This window comes from Ipomoea nil, unplaced genomic scaffold (genome assembly GCF_001879475.1).
Source record: "Ipomoea nil cultivar Tokyo-kokei standard unplaced genomic scaffold, Asagao_1.1 scaffold2926, whole genome shotgun sequence".
Taxonomy (NCBI): Eukaryota; Viridiplantae; Streptophyta; class Magnoliopsida; order Solanales; family Convolvulaceae; genus Ipomoea; species Ipomoea nil.
This window is the reverse complement of record NW_017619354.1, coordinates 2,611,689-2,635,265: the sequence shown is the minus strand read 5'-3', so window position 1 is coordinate 2,635,265 and position 23,577 is coordinate 2,611,689. Positions and strand designations below refer to the sequence as shown.

Below are 23,577 nucleotides of genomic sequence, written 5' to 3'. Positions count from 1 at the left end.
TTTACTTATTTTTGCTGTTAAGTAGTTAGTAATTACTAGTTAGTGGCTTTTAGTACTTAAGTAGTTCATTAGTTAGGTACTTAGCCACTTAGGTGTTCCATTTAAATCCATGAATAGAATATTTGATTTTAAGTTTTTTACATTCTGATAAAACTGAATTACAACACGGATATCCGACCGATCCGAACCAATCCGAAAATAAAAATAACCGATCGGATTAGTCAACAAAAATAAACGGTTAGGGTGGTCAAAATGGAAATTCGAAATCCGACCGGGGGTCTCATTCCGCAATCCGATCCGTCCGACTGCACAGGCCTAGTTCTATTTGAAACTATATATATATATATATATATATATATATATATATATATATATATGTTCAAATGAGAATAGGAATTCCTGTGCGGTTTACACAATTAGGTATGCATAAATACACTACATAGTGTTCGAAACTGTACCACACATCAAAAAATGCACCACACATAACGGTGTATTTTTAAACACTATATGATACATTTTGACATACCTAATGATGTAAACCACACCGACCGTACGAAAAGCTCTGTTCTCACGAGAATCTGACCCTATAATATATTGCATTTGATAATTCCACACCACAACACACTGAGAAGGAACCCCACCTCTTTCCATGATTGAGTACTTCCTCCCATCCAAACAAAACTGTCTTTCGTAAGCTTTTGCTGCATGCATTGAAGAATTTATATATATATATATATATATATATATATATATATATATATATCACTATCATCATCATCATCATCAAGTGATATATTGTTTTAGCTGAGAAGTGCGGATAAATTGTAACAAAAAAAAAAAAAAAAAAAGTGATGTTTTTATAATTATTGCAAATTTTGTTTGTGCACTAAAAAAAGCTTGAGAGTGCTTCCACTGATAAATAAGAGTGCATTCAACTTGAGTATATTTTTATAGATCATGTGTGCACGGTTAGTTACACAATGCAATATATATACTTTTAAATTAATATTACACAAACATTCACTCTCTATTCATTGTTTTGACACTTCTAACTAATGCGACAAATTTTAAGTGATGATTTAGACAAATAGTGAGACATGCTTTATTCCTTTCTTTTTCTTCACTCAAAAAATAAAATAAAATAAAAATATGAACATGTAACGAGAGTTATATAAGTACATCTAGCAATACGCTTACATTTTATATTATAAAATATTAAATTTTAGTTATGAAAATTTACAAAATTATCACCATTTCAATCCATAATATTTAACTACTTATATCGTCCTGATTAATTTTCATTTTTAACTACCCAGCCATTCGATCTCATACAATCAGTAATGTGTGGGCACATATAATATTGTTGGATTATAAATTATTTTTATTTGTTAAGAAGGCCACATAATTGTAGTTTGAATCTACATTGAATTTAAGATAGGTTGGTTGAAATGTGTGGTGTGTTGATTGGTGATGTAGTGTTGAGGGACTTGAGGCCGGCCGGGTCACTAAGATCCCATTAATTTCTATTGGTTTGACTTGTCTCCTTAATTAGGTTGGGTTCAACTATTGTTGGTCCAATGTATTAACTATGCTAGGCCTTAGGCTTGGGACATTCTACCTAAACTACTTCAAATTTTTTTTATCAGTCGACCTTATCTTCGAGTAAATAATAATATTTGTGTGAAGAAACCTGCAATCATTATTTAAAAATGAGATAAGCCATTACTTCAAGCGTTCCGATCTTATCACATTTAGTTTTCTGACCAAATTATTTTTTTTTTACAGAAATCATGAAAATGTATCATATTTTCAATTCACAATCGTATCCTACTTGAACATATCCACATTTTCTGAGAGAAAGCGTATGATTCCAAATTAAAAATATAATGCATTCCATCTATTTTGTACCAATTTTTTTTGTTAGAAGGACAACATGTGACATAAAGTTATAAGTGGTGTAGCTACTGTAACAAAAATTAAATCTTTATGTATAATAAATATATAATAAAGTAGAATCTAGCCACCAAATTTTTCCTCAAAAGTGTGAATGCATTTTGATAGAAACAAGATTAGCAAGTATGCATGCATTAATTGTGTGGGTAGATACATATATATTTTTTTAAGTTATTATGTGTATTTATATTTTATAAATTATATTTTATGATTATAGCTCTATCTCTATATATACTAAAGCATAATGAAGTATGGAAAAAAGTTTATTGTGTTCAAATTTATTGGTAAAGTTTTATATTTAATATAATTTGTGTGTATATTCATTTAAACCTCAATAATAATTAATTTGACTCCACGTATATAAAGAGGAGAAATTAGATATAAAATAAATATAGTTCTTACATAAATAATCTTTTTCAAATGAATAAATTTTTGGTGGAGATTTTCGACAAATATCACATGTTATTTTATTTACAAGTTTTATTTAAATATGTTAGTTATATAATTAAAGTAGTTATTTCAATTTTAATTTCCTTTCAAAAAAAAATTCAAATTTAAATAATAATACAAGTAACAATAAACTTTAAAATCAACATAATAATAGTATAATTAAACTTTTAAAAAATTAAATATTACATTATATAGTTATACTTACATTTTTAATCAAACTAATTCTAAACTCAAGAACTCAAGTACGTTTTTCTGTTTTCACAATCATTATTTTCTTTGCTAATTCAGAGGATGTCAAAATTTTAATTGGTAAATTTGTTAAATTAATAATAGTTCGTACATCGCACGGGACAATTACTAGTAATACTTAAAGGCTAAATGTGAAAATAACTTAATATTTTTCCACTAAAAGTGGAAATAATTCTTTATTGTAGGTGCATTCAAAAAAAAATTATTTATTGTAGATATTTGATATATTTTTAATATAAATATGTTGTATATTCACTCACATGTTGTCTAGGTAGGTAGTATAAGGTTATAAGGCACTTATCAAATAATTTGTGAGAAAGCAATAATGCAATGATGGGCTGCATTTGATGACATTTATATTGAGCTTTCTTTCTTTTATATTTACAAATACTTTATAATTTTATCATTTTCTCCATAATTTTGCCTATAGCAATTCAATCCTAATGATTTGTTGTTGTTGTTTGTCTTTCAAAGAGTTTTATTGAAATTTATTTTTAAATGCATAATTTTCTATAGTGTTTTGTATATATATAAAACTTTTAGTTCAAATTTGTACGGAGTATATATTAATGATAAATTTATTATTATTAAAAAAAATAAATGTTAAATAATTTTAATCAAATGACTTGGTCTACTCCCAGTTTGTAATCAAAAGTATTTCATACATTAAAGGGACCCACCTGTACTTTACAACCTGGTGGAAGCATGCTGGCATACTGCTATATTTGAGTTGATTCCTGTCAACTCTTGTCTTAAAAGATATTTATACCCAAAAATTTAAAAAAAAAATAGTTGGTGTACTCCCAGTTTGTACTCTCTCTCATCGACATTTTTTTGTGCGATAACATTATGAAAATAACCAATCCTTGTTTGACACATCAAGAAGTATAAGTAAGGAAGTAAAATTTGGAAATACATATAGTAGAACTCAAATTTTAAAAATCAAAATGATTTCTCTGTTCAATGGTTAAAGTTTATTGCCTCCTAATTTGTTTATACCCAAGTTGTTAATTTAGGTTTATACCCAAATTATCAAAAATTTATAGCCAAGGTGTTAATTTAGATTATTGGTCATGAAATCATGGGCCATGTGTGTGCAAGTTGTGCACTACTCCTCAGTGTCTGCATGGCCTTGGGGAAACATTGTTATAATTAATAAGTGATCAAATCTCACTTGTACGTAATATTTTCACATTTAATTACTTTTTGTCTGATCCCATTTAGTCTCAAATTTTTGTTGAAATTATCACATTTGATTCATTGTTACAGTTTTCATTCAATTAACTTCAATTTTTGGACCAATTAATATGATAATTTCACAATTGTAATATTTTCTTCCTACTTAAAAATGCTTATAAATAATATAACATCAAAAAGCAAAATTTTTAGGTGTAAAAAAGGTCTATCAATTATTATTTTTTGAATACTACTGACTCTATTACAATGTAGTATTTGTTTAATAACTACTTTCTTAACCAAATGAAGCACAAAGAGTCAATATTGCCTCTACAGAGGCTCAAATCCACAACCTCCTCTGTAAGGAGCAAGTTGGTGTCATTGAATCACAAGGTCCTTAGCAACTATCAATTATTATTTGGGTATGTTTCAGAGGTGGAGTTTAATATGAGAAATGCATAAGCAGAAAGCCCAATAATGGTGACAGCAACTGGATTTGGATACTTCCAATGTTCATGCCCATGTCCCTGTCAATTAATTTAGTGACAAAAATTCTCAAATTGAAAATTAATATATATCACTTTTTTTTTTTTTTGTTGCAACGGGCTTGTTTGGAAGCTATTGACAAGAATCAAGTTTGTAATTTTCAGATAAAGAATTATGTTCCACGCATTTAGTCACTCTTTCGGTCTTGGGCGTATATATTGTCTGAAGAAAAAAAATTGAACTATCTATTTATCCATATATATTAAATATAAAATTATATTGGGTAAGTCCAATACAGATTAACATTCTAATTATTTGGATTAAGTTATTCTGGCTTGTTATAAAACTTTAAGGCAATTTATATCCCACACCACGGCGCGCGTTGTACTATGCGCCCAGATGCAAAACGACGTCGTTTTAATTATTTTTTTTTTGAAATTTCCCGCCCCAGTGAACGGCAGTAGTTTTTTCTTAAAAAAAAAAACCCGCTGTTCAAGAATGTACATAATGTTAGACTAGAATACACATAATGTTATACATGAATGTACATAATTATATAACAAATATACATACTCTTTTTAAAAGATAATACACATAATCTAACATAATACATAATAAACATAAACTTTTAACATAATACACATCAACTCTTAACATAATACACACAAATTTTCTGATTCGGATGTACATAATTGTATAAAAAGAATGTACATAATTGTATAAAAAATATACATAACTGTATGAACCAATACACATAACGTTGTGAACAAATACACATAATCTCAGCAACTTCCTACCGCGCCTCCCAGCACTACCCCAAAACAACGTCGTTTTGGGAGGCGCGCGGCGCACAGTGCTATGTGCGCCGTGGTGTAGGATATAACGATTGAAACTTTAACGGGAGTGATTTATATCAAAATTTAATTAGCTACAGAAATTAAGATTTTGTTGGGAGATTTGTAGGCCCAAGTGGATTTGATGAAGTTTGGGTTGCCATACAAAAGTTGAATATACTTAGACCGAATATAGGAATCGTTAGGACCATATTAAAATTTAAAATATAAATCAACCAATAAGGTTGAATTCCCGACCCAGACTCACTGGCTCAGCAGACATCGTCAAATGTTGATGCCCACACTACCGCTGCCGAAGTTTGAATCTTGGTCTCTTCTTCCAAATACTGTCTATTGAACCAATGGATATAGTCAATTCTTTTCTTTATTTCTCGTATTTATTTCATTTTATAAATATATTATTGTCAAAAGAATTTATTTCAATTTATCGTTTTGTTTTATTTTGATGAAGGTTGAATGAATAATCAAAACAAAACCCAAAAAATAAAAAATAAAAAATAAAAACCAAAAAGTCAAAGATAGATGTTGGAGTTGGGAAGATATGGATCTTTTTTTCTCTACCTTATCATCATCAAAAACAAAAACATGTAATTAAAACCTAAAATCCTAGCAGCGTACAAGAAAGAAGTCCAACAATTACTAAACCAGTCTATTTCTCAATTTACACGTTTTAAAGTTTTGGGCATATTCCCTTGCTGGCAAACTATAAAGCCTAACCATCTAAGCAACCCCCAAAAAAAACATTCTAAAAAACAAAAACAAACAAACCACTTTTGTCTATATGCAAGACTTACTACAACACCAACTCAAACTTGGGCATAACACATTCATGTTAGACAACCTAGTTGGCAATGCCGTGTTGCTCGCCCGCGTGACACTGTACTCCAAAAATATAAAGTTGCTCGCTTCTTCCTCGTTCTACCACCTAACTCTTTCTCCTTTCGTTTCGTGTCTGTCTTGTCTTGTAGACTCTACCGACCTCTTCCTATTTTTGGACTACGGGGCGTGAAGGCGGTTGAAGTGCTGCAGAAGCTGACATCTCCACTGGTGGAAAAAGAACTTCAAAGGAGTGGTTTAAGAAAAGGACTAAAAGCAAAACCATGCAGAAAGACTAAAGATATTGTGTGATATGCTCATTAATATTATAGCCTAGATGCAAAAGAGTAAGCCAACTTCCACTACACACCTGTTTGTTGTGACTTTCGATTCCAAGGCTAATGCCCAAGCTTCACGTTTCTACACTGCACACATTTCAGAGTTCTAGGATAGAACGGTGTTAATGGAAGAAAATCGCTAAAAAACATTAAAATAGAAAAACCCTCAATTCTTAATGTTTCGTTCTCCATTTACAAATGCAGACAGTGAGTCAGTGAGCAACAAAATCATGGAAAACGCTTCCAGTTTTCCCAAGGTGCAACATAATCTGAAGTAGCAATAACTAAGTAACAAAAGGAAGAGGAATCTATTAGTTACCTTGGACTCCGAATAAGCACCTCCTATGAATCCTTGCTTCTGTATTTGTTAGACATGATCGATGATAGGTTTTCGTTTAAAGCCTTTGACCAGTAGAGTAGCACAGGCTTCTTAAATAGATTCATGCCTAGAGAATTACATTACATTTTTGTGACTTAAAACCATAAAGATGTAATACTCTGGCTTTTAATATCTATGCATAACCAAAAACAAAATGGAGAAGAAAAAATGAGAATCTAGCAACAATATATTTAGGAAGAGTAAAGACTCTGCAAATTCTTTACAAAAATCAATCCTTTAGAAGCCTCTAAATGGGGTTTTCAAAATCGAGAATATATGACAAAAGGAATATAGAAAAGCATATATAAGAAAAACATGGAATCGTCTATGAATAGCCAACAGAAAGTTCATCTGCACTCAAAACCAACTTCAGCTGCCCGTCGGGGCTTGCTTTTCCTTCTGCTCCCGTTCTGTCTGAACCCAACTGACTTTATTAAGTCATTGGCGTTAGTTTTAGTTCCCAGGCCTTTTTCCTCCTTCGTTGAGTCCCCGTTCTCCTTCACTTGTGATGATGACCGCTTCCTCTTCTTGCCATTCTCAGCAGCTTGGTTCTTGATATCTTTGCTCAAGATGTTGCTTTTCATATTGTCACCATCCTCTTCGACTTCAACAACCTTCTCAACTTCATCCTCTTCCTCTATTTCATCCTTCACTGGTTTCACTGGTCTTCCTCTTCTCCTCACTGGCGGATTCTTCTCTTCTTCGCCACTTCCAAGATCCTCACGCACCGAGTGTTTCTTTCCCTTTCCTCTTCCTCTGCCCATTGTCCAGATCCAGAAACTCTACTCCCAAAAAAGATTTCTACCACCCAAAAAAGAACAAGACAGGCATAGCTTTGTATCAGAGCCCCTTTGAATACTAGAACTAAGCAACTGAATAAAACTCAAGAATCCATTAGTTTTCAATGTTGAACAAATGGGAAAGAAATACTTCAAATCATGGAAAGCAGTTCTAAGGAAGAGGGTTCTAGTAAAAAAGTAACATTGTAATTAAACACATGTAGCAAATCCTTAAAACCTAACGGAAGAAAACAAAAACAGAAATAGTGCAAGAGAATCATACCTATCCAAAACAAACAAGAACATTCAATGAAACAACAACCTTTCTCAAATTATACAAATTCTAAATAATCAAACAGCTAAAAAGCAGCACAACAGAGTATCATATGGCCATAAATCAACATCACGGAATCTCAATATCCAAACTCATTAGTGCAAAACAAATCTAGAATATCGATCACAGAATAAAAGGTTTACTGGTAAACACTCAGAGGCAAGACAAATGGAGTGTTCATATAGAAGTTCACAGGAACTGAAATTCAATAAACTATGAAAAGATTCAATCTTTCAATAAACCCACACGAAGAAGTATGACAAACATACATATTTGATGCTTTTTGGGACTAGAAACACAGAGAAAACATACCAAACAAAGCCGAGTTCTCAAGAAATAGCCAACAGTTCAATCTTTAACCAACGCCAATGTTTCAAACTACGAGTAAAACCAGTGAAATCACAATAATCAGAATGTTTCCTTTTTGCTTTTGGTATCAATAAAAGCAAACGAGAGAGTGCTGTGAGTGACGAAGAGATTTAAATAACTGATCCGGGAGAGAAATAGAGAACCCCAAATCAGAAAACAATAGAGAAAGGATGAAAGATTTTAGCTTTTGTGTATAGATTTGAAGAGATAAATGGGTACCATGATACCAGGCTTAAGAGGAGATTCAAGAAAACTGAGGCAAAGGAGTACAAGAGAAGAGAAAAATAGGACAGTGTAAGTAGTAGTAGTAGTGGTAAAATGGTGAATTTTTTTATTTTATGTGTGGGTTGTTTGGGAAATTAGGGTAATGTGTAAATGAAGGATTGGATGGCAAAATGGGAATTGGGGAAGAAGAATGCATAAATTATTATTAATATTATTCTTAAAATTATAAAATAAAATAAAAGAAATATTTTTCTTGCTCCATTTTTTATTCATTAACTTGGATTATTTTATTTTGGAAGAAAATCTCATTTGGATTAAGAAAGAATAATATTTTTACAATATTGAACTCCCTCTATTCAACTTTATATAATTTATTACTAGTTTTACTTGCGCATTGCGCGATTGATTTAATATCCAATGTTTGTATTTAAATAAGTAATTCATAGTATATCAGCACAATATTATATATGAGAAATTTATTATAGTTGACATAAAATTAATGTTTAATTTATATTTTTTTAAACACAATTATCTAAGTACTTAGTTGGTATGGTATTAGGTAGTACATACTATTTTTTGTTAGAATTACTCTAAGTTTTGTTAATTTGTTTTTGGATAGGTTTATCATGGTCTTCATCTTAATTGTTTGTCCGCTTTTTTTTTTTTTTTTTTTTGTTGTTGTTGTTGTTGTTGTTGGTAGTGTCTCATATACAATTGGATGACTGGTGCTAGTTTGCAAAAAGAAGACCCCATCATATTTTAGCCATTTATCATCCTAGATGGATGGATCAAATTATTTCACACTTGCCCAATAAAAAAATAATCGTACAATATTTGTAAAGTATTGTACAATTGTATCATTATATAAATACACTCTAACATGGTCATAGTATATGTTCAACAATTATGCTAACTCTAATTGGGATGGATTCGAACCTAAGACATTCCTCATGAAAATTAATGAGTAAGTTAAAAATAATAAATAGTTAACGAAATATTTTGTTACTAAAATTTACACTGACAGAATGTTGGGGTATCTATAAAAAGTAATTGATATAATTGAGGGTAAATTAGAAAAAATAATTTAAAAATACTAAAATCAAAATAATATGAACTATTCATTTCAATAAACAATTGGACTGAACATTTTTTAGTTCCCGTTATAGGCATAATTTTATTGGCTATTATTATATATATATATATATATATATATATATATATATATATATATATATATATATAATTTCATAATATTAAGTCTAATATTACAAAAAGGGAAACTGCATATTTTGTCCCTGAGTTATAACCAAGTTCTGACTCAATCCTTAATTTATGGTCGTATCCGAGTTTAGTCATTCAGTTATGAGCGAAGTGGCGAGTTTGATCCCTAGCGTTAATACTCCGTCTGCAGCTAACGGAAAACTTTAAAACAATTTAATAATAGAAGGGTAAAATATGAATTTCAAATTATAATCCCCTTCTATGTTGAAACACATTGCGCAACAGTCATTCTTTTCTTCTTATACCTATAATCGAAGGTCTTTTTCTTCCCCAAGCTTGAAATCTAAAATTCGTGCACTTCCAAGCTGCGAAATTCACAGGTAAGTTATTTCTCTATTTTATACGTTTAAATAAATAATCAATATTCTCTGTATTGATGAACTAATTTAGCCATTAATTATAGGATGTCATATCTTAGTTGTGGTACTACTTCATCTTTTTCCCAATTTGGAGATAATTTTTTATGTAGACGTGATGATTTATTACCCATCAAAATGTCATGGAGTTATGCTAATCGAGAGGAAAGATACCAAGCTTGTCCATGTTATGGAGCAAATTTTTGTATTTGTCAAAAAATTGTAATTTAAGTTTTTTTTTTTTAAAAAAAAAAAAATAGAATTGAAATTTGATTTTTAGAAAAAGGGGTGTAGGATTTCTTCGCTGATTACATAAGCAACTTAGGGCTTTTGTGGATTTGGGGAAAAGTATTTTGGCTAAGTTTACAAGTTTTATTAAGGAATTTACTTCTTTATCTCTGGAATTAACTTTGTCAACACACCACTAGCGTCAGAGACTAAATTTGCCACTTCATTCATAACTGAGGGGCTAAATTCGAATACGGTCATAACTTAAGAACTGAGTCGAAACTTGGTTATAAATTATAATTCAGGGACTAAAGATGCAATTTTTCCTTACAAAAATAAATAAATTATAAATAACTTGAATCCAAGTCTAATTTATTCGAATAAGGCTTGTCTGCAACTATGCAAGAGTACATTTTTATGACCCAATGCTACAATTAGAAAATGATAAGAGCAATTAAATTTGATAGTATTATTAGGTCCGGTTCTTATACATTATGTAATATATTTTATGTAGAATAAAATTTTCAATGAGATATGACTTAAAGTGTATTATTGATCATTTTAAAGTTCTTAGAACAATCACAATAAGTTTTTTTAGGTTGAATTTTTTAGATGGACGGGAGAGAGTGTGAGGTGGAGGGAAGAAAATGGAAGAGAGCGAAGAAAAATAGATGTGCAAGAAATGGACTTTTCGTAGAGACGTGGACCCTGTAAAAAAAATATCAGTGCGCCTTGCGTGCACGCATTAATAACATTTTTTAAAAATTACTTGTATTCTATCCCCCCCCCCCCCCCCCTCCTTGATCCCGTTCTCTCTCCTTGTTGGAAAAAAAATGACAAAAAACTAGTAAATTAATTCCTCAACAATTTTGAAAAAAAAAAAAAAAAAATCTCTATTTATAGTATCAAAATAAGTACACATGTTGAAATCTCGCTAATAGGTTCGACGAAGCGGTGCATTGTTACATTGGTGGCACAAGTCAGTCGTGACACGTGTTACGCCTTGTTATGATGCTTAGAGTAGTGATAGTGAAGATAACCTGTTTGTCGACAACGTCTAGTCTCCGTGATTGATCCACCAACCCCAAAGATCGAGAAGTATCCAGATGTAGTCGATTCTAGGCCATAGTACCAATAGACTCACCATATAACTCCATCAAATTCAATTTGAATACTTGATTCATGTTTACAGTATTAATTTTACTGATTTATTTATTTATAGTTTTACATGAATTTTTAAAAGAAAAATATACTATCAAAAAATAAATTATGTTTTATGATTTAGTTTAATTTTGATTTTAGATATTAATAACTAATAAGGTAGGACTAGATGAAAGAACAAAATCCACTAATTGGCGGACCACATGTAGTGGTGTAAGGTTGGGATTAATTGTCTTTTTAGTATGATTAAGATTAAATTGTCCTTTTAGTATGACCAATTCTTATTATTATTCGATTTTAATTAAATTCAACATTTTTCCAATACCATGTCATATCCAACTATTAAATTTAAAAATTCATTTACTAAAGGGAATAACATTATTTGTCTTGATTCTTGAAATAATAAAACTTTATACTTTGAAAATTCATAATGTACAATAGTTATTGTTCATATTTTATCAAAATATAAAAAATACGTCATCATGTTACAAGCTAAGTCACTTCGATTCAATATAATACATTGAGTCATTCAAGATGAACAAATAAATCTTATTTGCACGTACTAGATCTAACAATTTGTGACATGACCTGTTAACACTATATAAAATCGGACGCAAAAATAATAGGTTAACGTTTACTTGTACCGTGTCTTGGGTCATTAATGTGTTGGCCATTAAGAACCCATTAAAATTTGTCTTCACCGGTCAATCCAAATAATATTTTATCATTTAATGAATACTATTGTATGTTTTTATATATTATGATATGTTATGAATGAAATATTTTTACTATTTTATTTGAATTTAATTGTATATTTAATTTATTTATAATAAAAAAAAGAGTTTTTTTCTAAAGTTTTATTTTCTAAAAAGTAAATTATATTAACATGCATGTTTAACAAGTTATCATGTCATATAGACCTAAAATCGGTTAATTAAATGTGTCTATCGCGTCAATCCACTCAGAAATTATGTTTGTATTTAGAATTCTAACTCGTTAACCTTGATGGATTGTGTATGTGTTATTGTCATGTCAGAGTCCACCGCAGCAGGGTGTAAAATGAAGGAAGTAACATTTAGGAGTACTAGTAATATTCTTTTTATTATTTTAGCAAGAAAATACAGGCATGTGCGATTCATACTCCAAAAAATAAAAGTAAATAAATAAATAAAGCAGAAAGAAACATAGTCTCCCACAGAATATAATAAATGAAACCACGTATCCCATTGGATTAAATATCCAACCGTATCCAATTGCAATAATGTACATTTAGTATATTAAAAATGTACTTTTTGTTATAGTCCATATAATATTGTGTGGACCATGGTACATACAATAATTTGCCATTTAGAGATTGATTGATTTGAAATGATTGTTGAAATTAAAAGATCAGTCGAAGGATTAAAGCATTTATAAATGAGTATGTAGTTTCATGCATGATTGAATCCATGAATATACTATAGAACACTTGGAATCTTAAAACTATAAGATCTAATCCAACATCATAAAGATATTTTTTTTTTTTTGAAAGTTACTGGCTCTATTACATTGTAGTATCTGTTCATATACTTTCTCAACCTACTGAAACACAAAGAACCAATAACGCCTCCACTGAGGCTCGAACTCATAATCTTCCAAATGGAAGTCCAACCCGGGTACCATTGGACCACATAGTCCTGGTCATCATAAAGATATATTAAGAATAAAATTTGTACAATATTATACGTAACAACATCGTAAGTGTTTTTCAATACTTCATAAAATTATATACGTTAAATTTCTTTTCAAAAAAAAAAAATACATTAAATTTTATATCATATATACACAAACAAAACATATAATATAATTTCACCTTATCCTTGAAATATTTTATAACATACGTACATATGATATTTATGGAGTGGTTAACTTATTTGTGACAAGTTATAACCAATGCTCTTCCAAATGCGTGAAATTGTGTCACATTCACTATTTCTTTTATTTATGGGTCTATAACCCCTTCACAAATGTACGTTTTGGGTGAAAACTATCTTGTGACCCTAACAGACAAAAGATCACAAGGAGGTAAACTCGCATAAGTTGTCTATAGTTGACTAACTTAAATAAAAAATCTAATAAACAGCCCCATAGAGACTGAAACTTGGAACCTACTGTTAGAGTTAATACCTCCAGTGGTCTTTCGAGTATTGTGCTTTTACCAATAAATGTTCTCCGAGTATAAAATGACCAGCAAACGTCCTCCGAGTATCAAAAAGCGACCAGTAAATGTCTTTCGAGTATAAAAAAATGACCACATGTGGTCTTCCGTTAGCAAAGGCATGAAAGTGGCGTTACATTTACAACTCACTCAGTTTACCCTTCAATTTAACGCCACTTTCACACATTTGCTAACAGAAGACTACGGGTTGTCACTTTTTGATACTCGAAGATGTTTGCTGGTCATTTTATACTCGGAGTTCGTTTGTTGGTAAAAGCGCAATACTAGAAGGACCACTAGCGGTATTAACTCCTTATTGTTATTAGGTCAATTTTGTAACCAACTTGGTTGGGGTTGCTCTCTATATTAATTATTTCTTACGGAGTACGTAAAAACTGAATGAAGTATGACAAACTCAAAAATAATAACGTTAATCCAATAGTTTGTATGTATCAATATAAGTTAAATGATTTTATATGTTTGTAAAAGTATATTCAATTTAGAGTTAATGACTTTAGTAAACTTTTTTAAATGTTTATCATAGGACATTTATAAAGTTTTAAAAGTTAAAAGAGATTTTATGAAATTCATTTAAAATTCATCCACTAAAAAGTTAAGACAGCAAGAACACAGCAGAAGTAGAAAGGTAAGCTATCAGACATTTCTATCTCCTTCCACCAAGCAAATGAGGAGTGTCAGACACAGCATAACTATATGACTGTATAGTCTCTGGGGAAAAGAATTAAGCAATAGGCATAGAAAGCAAATGACTAATAACTTTATGGAATATGCATATATTGAAATGATCTCTTTGGATAATCAAATGCCAGGAAAATTTGACACAAAAATTAAAAAGAATGCTGCATTTCAGATTTAGCGGGGGTATCTATCATACATCAATCTAGCGTGTAGACATCTGTTAGATGGATTCTTACAGTAATAACAGTTTGATCAATCTGGATACACTTGTTTCTTCAGCTTTTCCCAAATGTCAGGGCCACCGGGATGAGGATTCACATATGTCTTTATGAATATTTTGTCTGAGCAAGCTATAATGGTGCTCAAGGCCAAATTTCGACCAACTCTCCCTTGTTCTTTCAGCCAATTGTACATTGAAAGCCGAAGTGTGCTTCTCTCGAATGTGTATGAGATATAATACGGAAACGCAACTAAACTAGACACTGGATAGCCCAAGGTGTTTGTGAGAAAATCAATCTTTGCTTCAATGTGCTCTTTACTTTGGTTGAGAATATGTGGAGCTGCTTTGACCATCTTAGCCACCTCCTTTGGTTTCAAACCGGAATTCACTAAACAGTCGTATCTCTCTTGAAGCTCCAATCCTTTGCCTCGAAATGCCTTGAGAGCTTCTTCCCATTCACTCGAGTTCTCAACAAACCCCAGACTCAACAAGAACTTTGTTTTCATCAATTTTGAGTTAAAATCCTCCTCTGTTGACGGAAGTGGTTCGAGTCTTATACCAACAACCCATTTCTTCAAAACATGAGGATCCGTCAAGATCATTTTACAAATCCTCTTCTTCCCAGATCTTAGGTTAGTAAGCAAGGTAACTGCTTTCTTCAAAGAGCACGAGCCCAGTAGCACAGGGTGTGAACGAACAATATTCCCTATATCTTGGCTATGCATATCAAGTTCAACCAAGAAAATATAACAGCTGCGTAGATTCCTAATAAAGTTCCCAACTTTATTTTTTGGAAGCTGCAGAAACACGTTCTGCATATCATGCTGTGCATATCCGAATTTCAACAAGAACCCAATTAGTGAAAAAGTAGTATGCCCCGAGGTCTCAAACAAAAGCTCTGGATTCTGGCATATGATCTTTCTCAATTTCTCTTCACGGGAACCCAACTTACACAACATACACATCGCTTCACATACATGCCTCCAGTTATGAGCGTTACCCTTCGATATTTGCCCCTGAATCCATTCACACTCGGTTCCAGTCTCGACTCCAGAACTCTTTAACTTCTTCAGAACAGTAAAGAAATCTTTATTCTCATCGCCTGTCAGAAGGTGAGGACTCAAACAAATAATCTTAGCCACAGTAATCCGATGTAGGCCAACCTCGTCGAAAGATTGAAGCTTTAGTCTCAACAACCCAGGGCTATATCTAAAAACCTCAGGAGCTTCCTTGTAAATATTTCCTATCTCATTCCTCGCAACACCATAGTTACACAAAACATGATAATTCTCCATCAACAACTTATCATCATTCAAGAACATCATCTTTGGAGGCAGAAACGGCAAGTACTCAGAAGGGCTCAACCCCACACTCTCAAAGAAGGGCTCGAATTCATTAACAGGATGGTACCTCAAGAACCGCACTACAGATCGCGAAACTTCCTTGTCAGGATTTACCCTCTTCAACAACCTTTCAAGAAAATGCGGTGAGTTCCTACTTATATGCTCAGCATCGGAAAACGGCAAGCTTCTGGTGGAATGCAGGTACTCTGTAAGAGCAGCCTGGGCCTCTTGCCTGACGGCGAGAGGAAATTGGGGGGTTTTCTCAAGAATTGGAGCGTTCTTTTTGGTTCTATAAAACCTAGTACTCTGAGCGACCTGGGCTGACCCAGGAAGCCAAAGGGTCGGAGTTGTATACCCGAAATGGTAATCAAAGAAAGAAGAAAACCATTTGAGAAGAGGTGAAACTCTGAGTTTCTGTAAATGGGTCATGGAGATTTTGTTGAAATGTGCAGGGTAGGAAACGAGAAATGAACTGAGAACATGAAAGATTGAGTTTTAAAAAGGTAAATATAGCTATAATCAATCAATCGAGGTTTTGAAGAAGCAGCTTACCGTAGCTTTTGACGGGGTTTTGTCGGGGAGAGGACAAGTGCTCAGAGCTCCGGTGGCGGCTGTCAAAGGAGCTCTCTATCGGACCATAAACTCCAGAAAGGGGTTTTGGACGGAAAGGTTTTAGCAGAATGGGGGCATTGGGGCAAGGGCAATGTTGTCGTTTCCATATTAAGAGGCTTTTTGTTTTATTTTTTGGAAATTTTATTTTATTTCATTTATTTGAATATTTTTCTTGTAAGGGTATGTTTGGTACATAGAAAATGATTTTTAAATGTTTAGTAAAGAGTGTAAAATGTAGTTCTAGGGAAAATGAGTGTTTGGTGAAACGAAAAAATTTTCAATGTTTTTTAGAAATAACCTCACTCTTTTTTAGGAGAATTTTATTTTTCAATTTTTGCACCACCGTCACTATCGTCTTCGCTGCCACCACCACACTATACTACCATCCCCGCCACCACTACAACCACCACTTATTATTATATAACAAATAACACCACTACCATCACTTTACCACCATTATCACCACCACCACCACCACCATTACCACTACAAACACCAAGACCAACACCACCACCACCACACTACCACTATCACCACTAGTCCACTACTACTATCACTCCCACCACCCACGCTACCACACCACTATTACCACCATTTATATTATTATTATTATTATTATTATTATAAAAGTTGTTATATTCTAAACAAACCAATTAAATGTTTAATGATACAATTTCGCTCATTTTCTGAAAAATAAATCAAACACACCAAGATAGTTTTTGTAAAATGCAAACCAAACATCAAAAATAGAAATGTTTTCTGAAAAATGTGTCATTTTTTAGAAAACATTTTCCTGGTTTCCAAACACGCCCTAAACTGTTTTTGTTTCTAATATCTTAACGGGGTGTTTGGTTGAAAGGAAGGAATTAGGGGGGAAATGAATTGTAATTCGGTGGGAAAAGAATAAGGTGGTAATAAAGTATGAATTCAAATTACATTGTTTGGTAGGGAGAAATAGAATTTTGGAGTTGAGAAGGAAAGAAGTGGTATAAAGACTAAAATAACCTTATGTAATAATAATAGTAATAACAACTAAGGGTAGTAGTGTCATTTCATTTGTTTTTCCTCCTTCCAACTAAACAATGTATGGTAATTGAGGCATCCATTGAATTGCAATTCAACTACAACGGAATTACAGTGAACCAAACGCCTTGTTAATAGTATAAAAATTGAAAGATGTAGTCCGTCTAAACTAAAAGTAGTGTAATTAGACTATATATTTATTTATAAAGAAAAATGTTAAATAGACTCACTAACTATTGCTGAAAAATACTAAGATCTTCAAACTTTAAAAAAACATTCAATTACATACTCAAACTCTTTGAAACTCTGCATCCAAGTCCTTTATACCTTTTTTTTTTTACATGTAATCATCCAATTAACCACTTCAGATATGTGTTTATCGTTGTTGTCATCCCGTCGTCGTTGTCTTGTTGTCCGCACTCTTTGAAATTATACATGTTGTCAAGTAGCTTGTAACTCAATAGCATCTATGTGAATCTTCCAAATGGGAGGTCACAAATTCAAATGCCCCCACTCACGTTAGCGCTCCACATTAGATTGTAACTTGTAATTATTGTTCAGGGCGCCCTAATTATCATATTGTGTATGATTTGACAATTTTCCCTTTGTTTATATATATATATATATATATATATATATATATATATATATATTATGCTCCCCTCACGTATATGGATCCATTATTTTTTTAATAGATCGCACTCAACAGTCAACACGTAGATATAATTGTGGTTGATTTTTATGTTAAAATGAATGATATATTTTATCTCAACTAAAAGTATAAAGTAATAATTGGACTATATATATACATTTATTGCTTATATATATTATGCTCTATAATGGCTTTGTGGAGGCTTATGTAGCGCTTAATTGTTTTAATCTTTATCTTCTAGCAACTATGGAATATTTTTTTGTTTGTTGTAATTTTTTTTTAATAAAAAAGGGTTATATTTTACAAGTTTTAGACATTAACTGAAATGATTAAAATTGTATAATTGAAAGATTTAAAATGCATTTGTTTTGTAAAAAATATGTTATTTGACCACAATTCTATATCTATGTGCATATGTGACAAATATCAAACTTTATACATTTATAACGAATATTAACTGTACTGTACTGCATATATGAATTAATTAAATGAACTCACATGAGCTGATATATATTAAATTATGTATATGTATGTGTGCTTAGTTGTATGCTCGACTCCGATCCATCCACTGCACCAAATTACCAAATGTAGTTGGGATTGGAGCATCCCAGCAAGAAATTAAACAGACATAAGAGTGGTATGTATACTGCAAACCATCCAGACCAGATCAGACTTCAGAGAATGCAATTAATGGGCTCATCTGATCTGAGCTTTGTTTTTATCTTTCTAGTACCTAATGCAGATTTCACCGGTGTTTGGTAAATATCTGTTAGTGAATTTCATTAACAGATAACATTAGCTGATTGTAGAAACATGTTTGGTAAATGAGCTGTTAATAACTGATATGTAAAATGACTTTGAAGCTGATCGAAAAAAACGATTTTGATCAACTTGTTGACTTTTAACATTTTGGAGCAATAAACAATTACAAAAAAAAACTAATTAATCAAACATTTAACCCAGTCAAACAGTTAATAGTGATCAAATTAAATAAGTTAAAATTAACTGATAAACTAACTATGTTACCAAACATGATGTATAGTTGAACTCCCAACTATCCACACAAACGCAAGAAACAATAACAAGGGAGTATATTTTATACAAAAATTAAGCTAACCATTAGCTATATATATATATATATATATATATATATATATATATATATATATATATATATATATATATATATATATATATAGCTGTAGCTAGCTCTAGCTAAGCAAGTTCAATTCTGGGTAGGATTAGGGACGCTGGGCGGCGCCTTCCTAAGGCTTTGGTCCACAGCTTTCTTGCCCTGTTTCTTGCCTGATCTCCATCTTCCACTCCTCGCCCCCTTTTGTCTACTGCTTCTTTGAAAGGTATTAGTAATGGAACTTGCAGGTTGCATAATCATCAATTTTCTTGTCGCAGGAAGATTCTTGTGTCGGTAGTGGTCATCATGATGAGTAGCATACGAACACCAGAAGATGATGACGAATATATGAAGCAAAAGTAAATAAGAAATGGCAAAACCTGTGTAATTATTGCTGATCTTCATAGATATATATGAAATCAGATGAGAGGATCGGAGCCCAAAAAGATGGGTTCGGTGATGAGCAGCTTAGCTTAGCTTGGCGGGAGAGATATATAGATGAAGTGTAGATTAATTATTTATAGTAAGGTAACATGCATCCATTGATTTGCTTGCTACATGCACGTGCAGCATGCATGACCACCCATCCCATCATCTTTAATTTAATCTAGCTAATTTCTAATTTTATGTATGGGTAAGTTACTAACCTGCTTCAAGTTGCCCTGCATGCCGCCACATGCATTCTTTTTTTAATAACTATTTCTAATATATGTTCCAAAAGTTGTCTTATTTGAATCAGATTGGAACAGTTACTGTAATTGCAAAGTCGGAAGCTCGATATGCTTATGCAACTACTTGAAACAAATTTATATTTATCAAACTTGTGGTGAGGTATTGATCTTTTGAGCCATGTACCATTGATGAAGAAAGTATATTGAACAGATATATATTAAGCAAACAAACATGATAAAAATAAGCAAAACAAACACGACCTAAAAGTTTTGTACTTGGAGGACGGGGAGACAAGTGATCATGCATGCGAAGCTGAACCGATCGGATCCGATGCGTTATACTTCCCTGACTTCATTGCAATAATCCTCACCTTCCAATTAATTACCTTAGCTTTAATTTTTCTTTTACAATAAGCTACATACCTAGCTTGCCTATCTGATCATCACGTGGATTTAGCACATGCGCTATACCAACCCCCCTCCCACCCGCCACCCCATCATCATCATCATCATCATACTAATAATTAATATACTGTAGGTCTTTTTCTTTCTTTTTTTTTTTTTGAAATAATATACTGTAGGTCTCTTACTTATATTAGTTGGTAACTTGGTATGTGGATTCACGCATACATATAAAATTTGCATGCGCAACTCAATTGGTCATAGAGATAAAAATTATGAAGAATGATAAGTGATCAAGTCTCACCAACGAGACTGTGGTGAGGGAGCTCTTTGTGCGCAATAGATAAAGATTTAATCTTTGTGATTCAGCTGAGTTACCATAATTTACATCATTTCATATGCTTTGTCAGACTGAGGTGAGGATTCAACAATTTGGGAGAATATAAAGTCCAAAACTAATTTTAGTCCTCTAAGCTAGATATATATGAGAACATTTTGGGAGAATATAAAGTCCAAAACTAATTTTAGTCCTAAAGCTAGATATAGGAGCGTTATGCTATGCAACCGTATGCACCATTGCCTAAAGCTAGATATAGGAGCGTTATGCTATGCAACCGTATGCACCATGCAATGTGTACACGAAATTGGATTCATAATATTTGTACTGCAGAATCATAATATCTGTAGTACTGCAGATTCAAATATACTGTATAGTTATCAAATTATGAACATATAATTTAGTGATTTGTGAATATTGTTGAATATGAACATTGAAAATTATGAACATAAAATTTTATAATTGTGAATATAAAATTCAATAATTATGAATTTATAGTATAGAAATTATGAATCTAATTCCGTGTGCACACAATTGCACAACATAATTTGCCCTAAATATATAGGTAGGTTATTTAATGATAGAATAAAATGACATGTGAGCTGACTAGCTGAGCGAGCAATGGGCAAATGCCCACGTTCTTGACTCAAATGACATGCAGAATCACCCACAGAAGATGATCGATGAGGTTTATTATAATAATAATTATTATTATTAATTGTAACAATATAATGTTGGAAGTGTAGAAGATCTTCATGAAGATTAGAACACCACTAAAAATAAAAATGGAATCATTTTTAGTGGCTACAGGAAATCTAATATAATGTTGAACCAGCCAAATCCTAGCTTAGCTTAGCTTGCTGCAGCACGGTCAAAGCTACATGATGTGACATGTGAAAATCTCTTGATAATAATAATGAATTTTGATAAAAATATTTTGCATCTTTGATAATGAAATAAAATTATAATGATTACTAATATTGATGATTAGTTGTTATAATGAAAATATATGTTAAAAATAAAAATAAAATTTAATACATTTGATTTTTTGATATTAATATAATGGCAGAAAAAAAAAAGTACTAATTCGTTATATTAGCGTATGGTATGCCCCAAAAAACATTCGAGCATACAATTACACTACGAGTCTTGTCTTATTTGGAATACATAGTACATAGTACAGTTTGTGTTTGATAAACAAAAACATTATTATTTGAACCACAACGTAACGTACTGATCCCTACAGTACAGAGGTAGTGCCGGATCCATGGCGGGCGCCGGCAACATCCGGGTCGTACACTCCGCCTTCAGCAGCAGTGGTATAGGCCGGAGTTCCACCGGCCGCTGCCGCCTGTTTAGAGGCTGCATTTTGCTCTTTCGTAGCCTGTTTATCCAGTTCCGCCTCGCGCTTTCTTTCGTCTTTCTTCGCTCTCGCCATCTCTTTCTGGACCGGATCTCTGGTTGTCATCTTCTCTGCCTACAATTAATAATCACAAAAATTAATTAATCAAATGTCTAAACCATTCAAAATCGCAGTATTTCCATACCTTTTCTTGGACGGAGGCCTTAGTCTTCTCCATGCCGGACTTGGCGGTTGCGGCGGCGTTGGAGGCTGTCTCTTTTGCTGACTGCATTTTGCTTCTTTCTTCACTGCGTTTTACAATCTTCCTTTTAATTTGTTTGCATATATGCAGTGGACTTGGAGATGGATCGATATTTATGGTACAAGAAAAGTTATCGTTTTCAATTTTCAACAACCGCCCTGAATGCCACCGCCGAACGACGAGATGCCACGTTTGCCTGTTACGTCCAGCCATCGATCTATCCATCCTTTCCTTTTGACACCTTGCTAGCTACAAGCCTCGCTGGCCATCAATCTAGGGATTTCAGTGGATCCAAGTCGCCAATTTAAAATACGTTTCTAGTAAGAAAACTTTTGACTTAATTCTATTTTTGTTCATTGATTTATAGTTGGCAGTCTATTTTTAATCTTTTTTTTTTAAATATTTATTTTTGGTTCTAATATTATTGTGATATACAATTTTGTAGTTCTTTGTTAACAAAATAGTTTAAATTTTGTCAAAATACGAACATTTTTAGTCTTCAATTTTGATTTTTTTCAAAAAAAAAAAAAACTTAAAAAATATGGCAGGTTAACCTACTTTGTATAAAAAGATCAAAATGTCCTTGTATTTTATTGCAAAAAAAAAAAAAAAAGAGTTTCCTAAAAACATTTAAGTCTGAGATATTTTGCAAAAAAAGACCTAATTAATATTGATTTTATTTCTTAATGATGTGTCACTTCCTCATCCACCGTTGGTGTATAGCATCTATACACCGACGATGCATCAAATATTAATCTTTTTTTTAATGGAGAACCAAAAATGCTCATGTCACAATAAATACTAGGACCAAATGAAAATGTTCTAATAAAAACGGACCAAAAGTGGACTATCACCTATAAATCTAGGACCAAAAATAGAATTAACTCAAAACTTTTTTCTTTTAAAAAATATTCATCATTCTTTACAAGTTAAGAATCTATACTTTCTAAAACATTTTCGATTCAAAAAATCTAAACCCCATATTCAAATCTATGACCATCCATTTAGTATGATAACCAAAATTTCATCACATTACATGGTAATTGGCAAGAAAACTTTGATATATAATATTAGTATTTTATCACTAGATAAATAATTATGTTATAATGAATTTAAATAAAAAGAGAAGAAGAAGAGGAATAAATAATCACACCAAAGTCGGCCAAAGAGGAATGCGGAAGAGAAGAAGTCCCGATCGCGATGGAATCACACCAAAGTTGGCCAAAGAGGAAGGAGGTGGGGCGGACGTCT

General features: G+C 32.1%; 3 protein-coding genes and 1 long non-coding RNA gene across 5 annotated transcripts; all 4 read right to left on the bottom strand.

Moving 5' to 3' along the window:
- Positions 1-5,693: 5,693 nt before the first annotated feature.
- LOC109162064 lies at positions 5,694-6,672 on the bottom strand. The gene is made up of 2 exons (XR_002051011.1): positions 6,355-6,672; positions 5,694-6,212 (listed from the first exon to the last, which is right to left on the bottom strand). It is a non-coding gene; the product is annotated as an uncharacterized LOC109162064 (long non-coding RNA).
- A 188-nt stretch (positions 6,673-6,860) lies between these two features.
- Positions 6,861-8,474, bottom strand: LOC109162063. Its single transcript, XM_019310717.1, has 2 exons — positions 8,127-8,474; positions 6,861-7,502 (listed from the first exon to the last, which is right to left on the bottom strand). The coding sequence occupies exon 2, from the start codon at positions 7,463-7,465 to the stop codon at positions 7,049-7,051; it is 417 nt and encodes a 138-aa protein (XP_019166262.1). The 5' UTR covers positions 7,466-7,502; positions 8,127-8,474; the 3' UTR covers positions 6,861-7,048.
- Positions 8,475-14,255: 5,781 nt separating this feature from the next.
- LOC109162060 (transcription termination factor MTEF18, mitochondrial-like) lies at positions 14,256-16,567 on the bottom strand. 2 transcript variants are annotated; one of them, XM_019310709.1, is made up of 2 exons: positions 14,567-16,567; positions 14,256-14,349 (listed from the first exon to the last, which is right to left on the bottom strand). In XM_019310709.1, exon 1 carries the CDS (start codon positions 16,320-16,322, stop codon positions 14,583-14,585), a length of 1,740 nt encoding a protein of 579 aa, XP_019166254.1. In that variant the 5' UTR covers positions 16,323-16,567; the 3' UTR covers positions 14,256-14,349; positions 14,567-14,582. The 2 variants fall into 2 exon arrangements, with proteins under 2 accessions (XP_019166254.1, XP_019166256.1); XM_019310711.1 differs by lacking the exon at positions 14,256-14,349 and having other exon boundaries at positions 14,410-16,365; positions 16,446-16,567.
- Positions 16,568-21,790: 5,223 nt separating this feature from the next.
- Positions 21,791-22,571, bottom strand: LOC109161769 (11 kDa late embryogenesis abundant protein-like). Its single transcript, XM_019310273.1, has 2 exons — positions 22,270-22,571; positions 21,791-22,199 (listed from the first exon to the last, which is right to left on the bottom strand). The coding sequence occupies exons 1-2, from the start codon at positions 22,549-22,551 to the stop codon at positions 21,963-21,965; spliced, it is 519 nt and encodes a 172-aa protein (XP_019165818.1). The 5' UTR covers positions 22,552-22,571; the 3' UTR covers positions 21,791-21,962.
- Between the last annotated feature and the right edge of the window lie 1,006 nt (positions 22,572-23,577).

Bases quoted from the DNA above. Each gene is read 5' to 3' on its own strand.
- LOC109162060 (XM_019310709.1), bottom strand. From the start codon at position 16,322: ATGACCCATTTACAGAAACTCAGAGTTTCACCTCTTCTCAAATGGTTT.
- LOC109162063 (XM_019310717.1), bottom strand. From the start codon at position 7,465: ATGGGCAGAGGAAGAGGAAAGGGAAAGAAACACTCGGTGCGTGAGGAT.
- LOC109161769 (XM_019310273.1), bottom strand. From the start codon at position 22,551: ATGGATAGATCGATGGCTGGACGTAACAGGCAAACGTGGCATCTCGTC. The intron at 22,200-22,269 runs GTATGGAAATAC...TATTAATTGTAG, and splicing joins AGGCCTCCGTCCAAGAAAAG to GCAGAGAAGATGACAACCAG.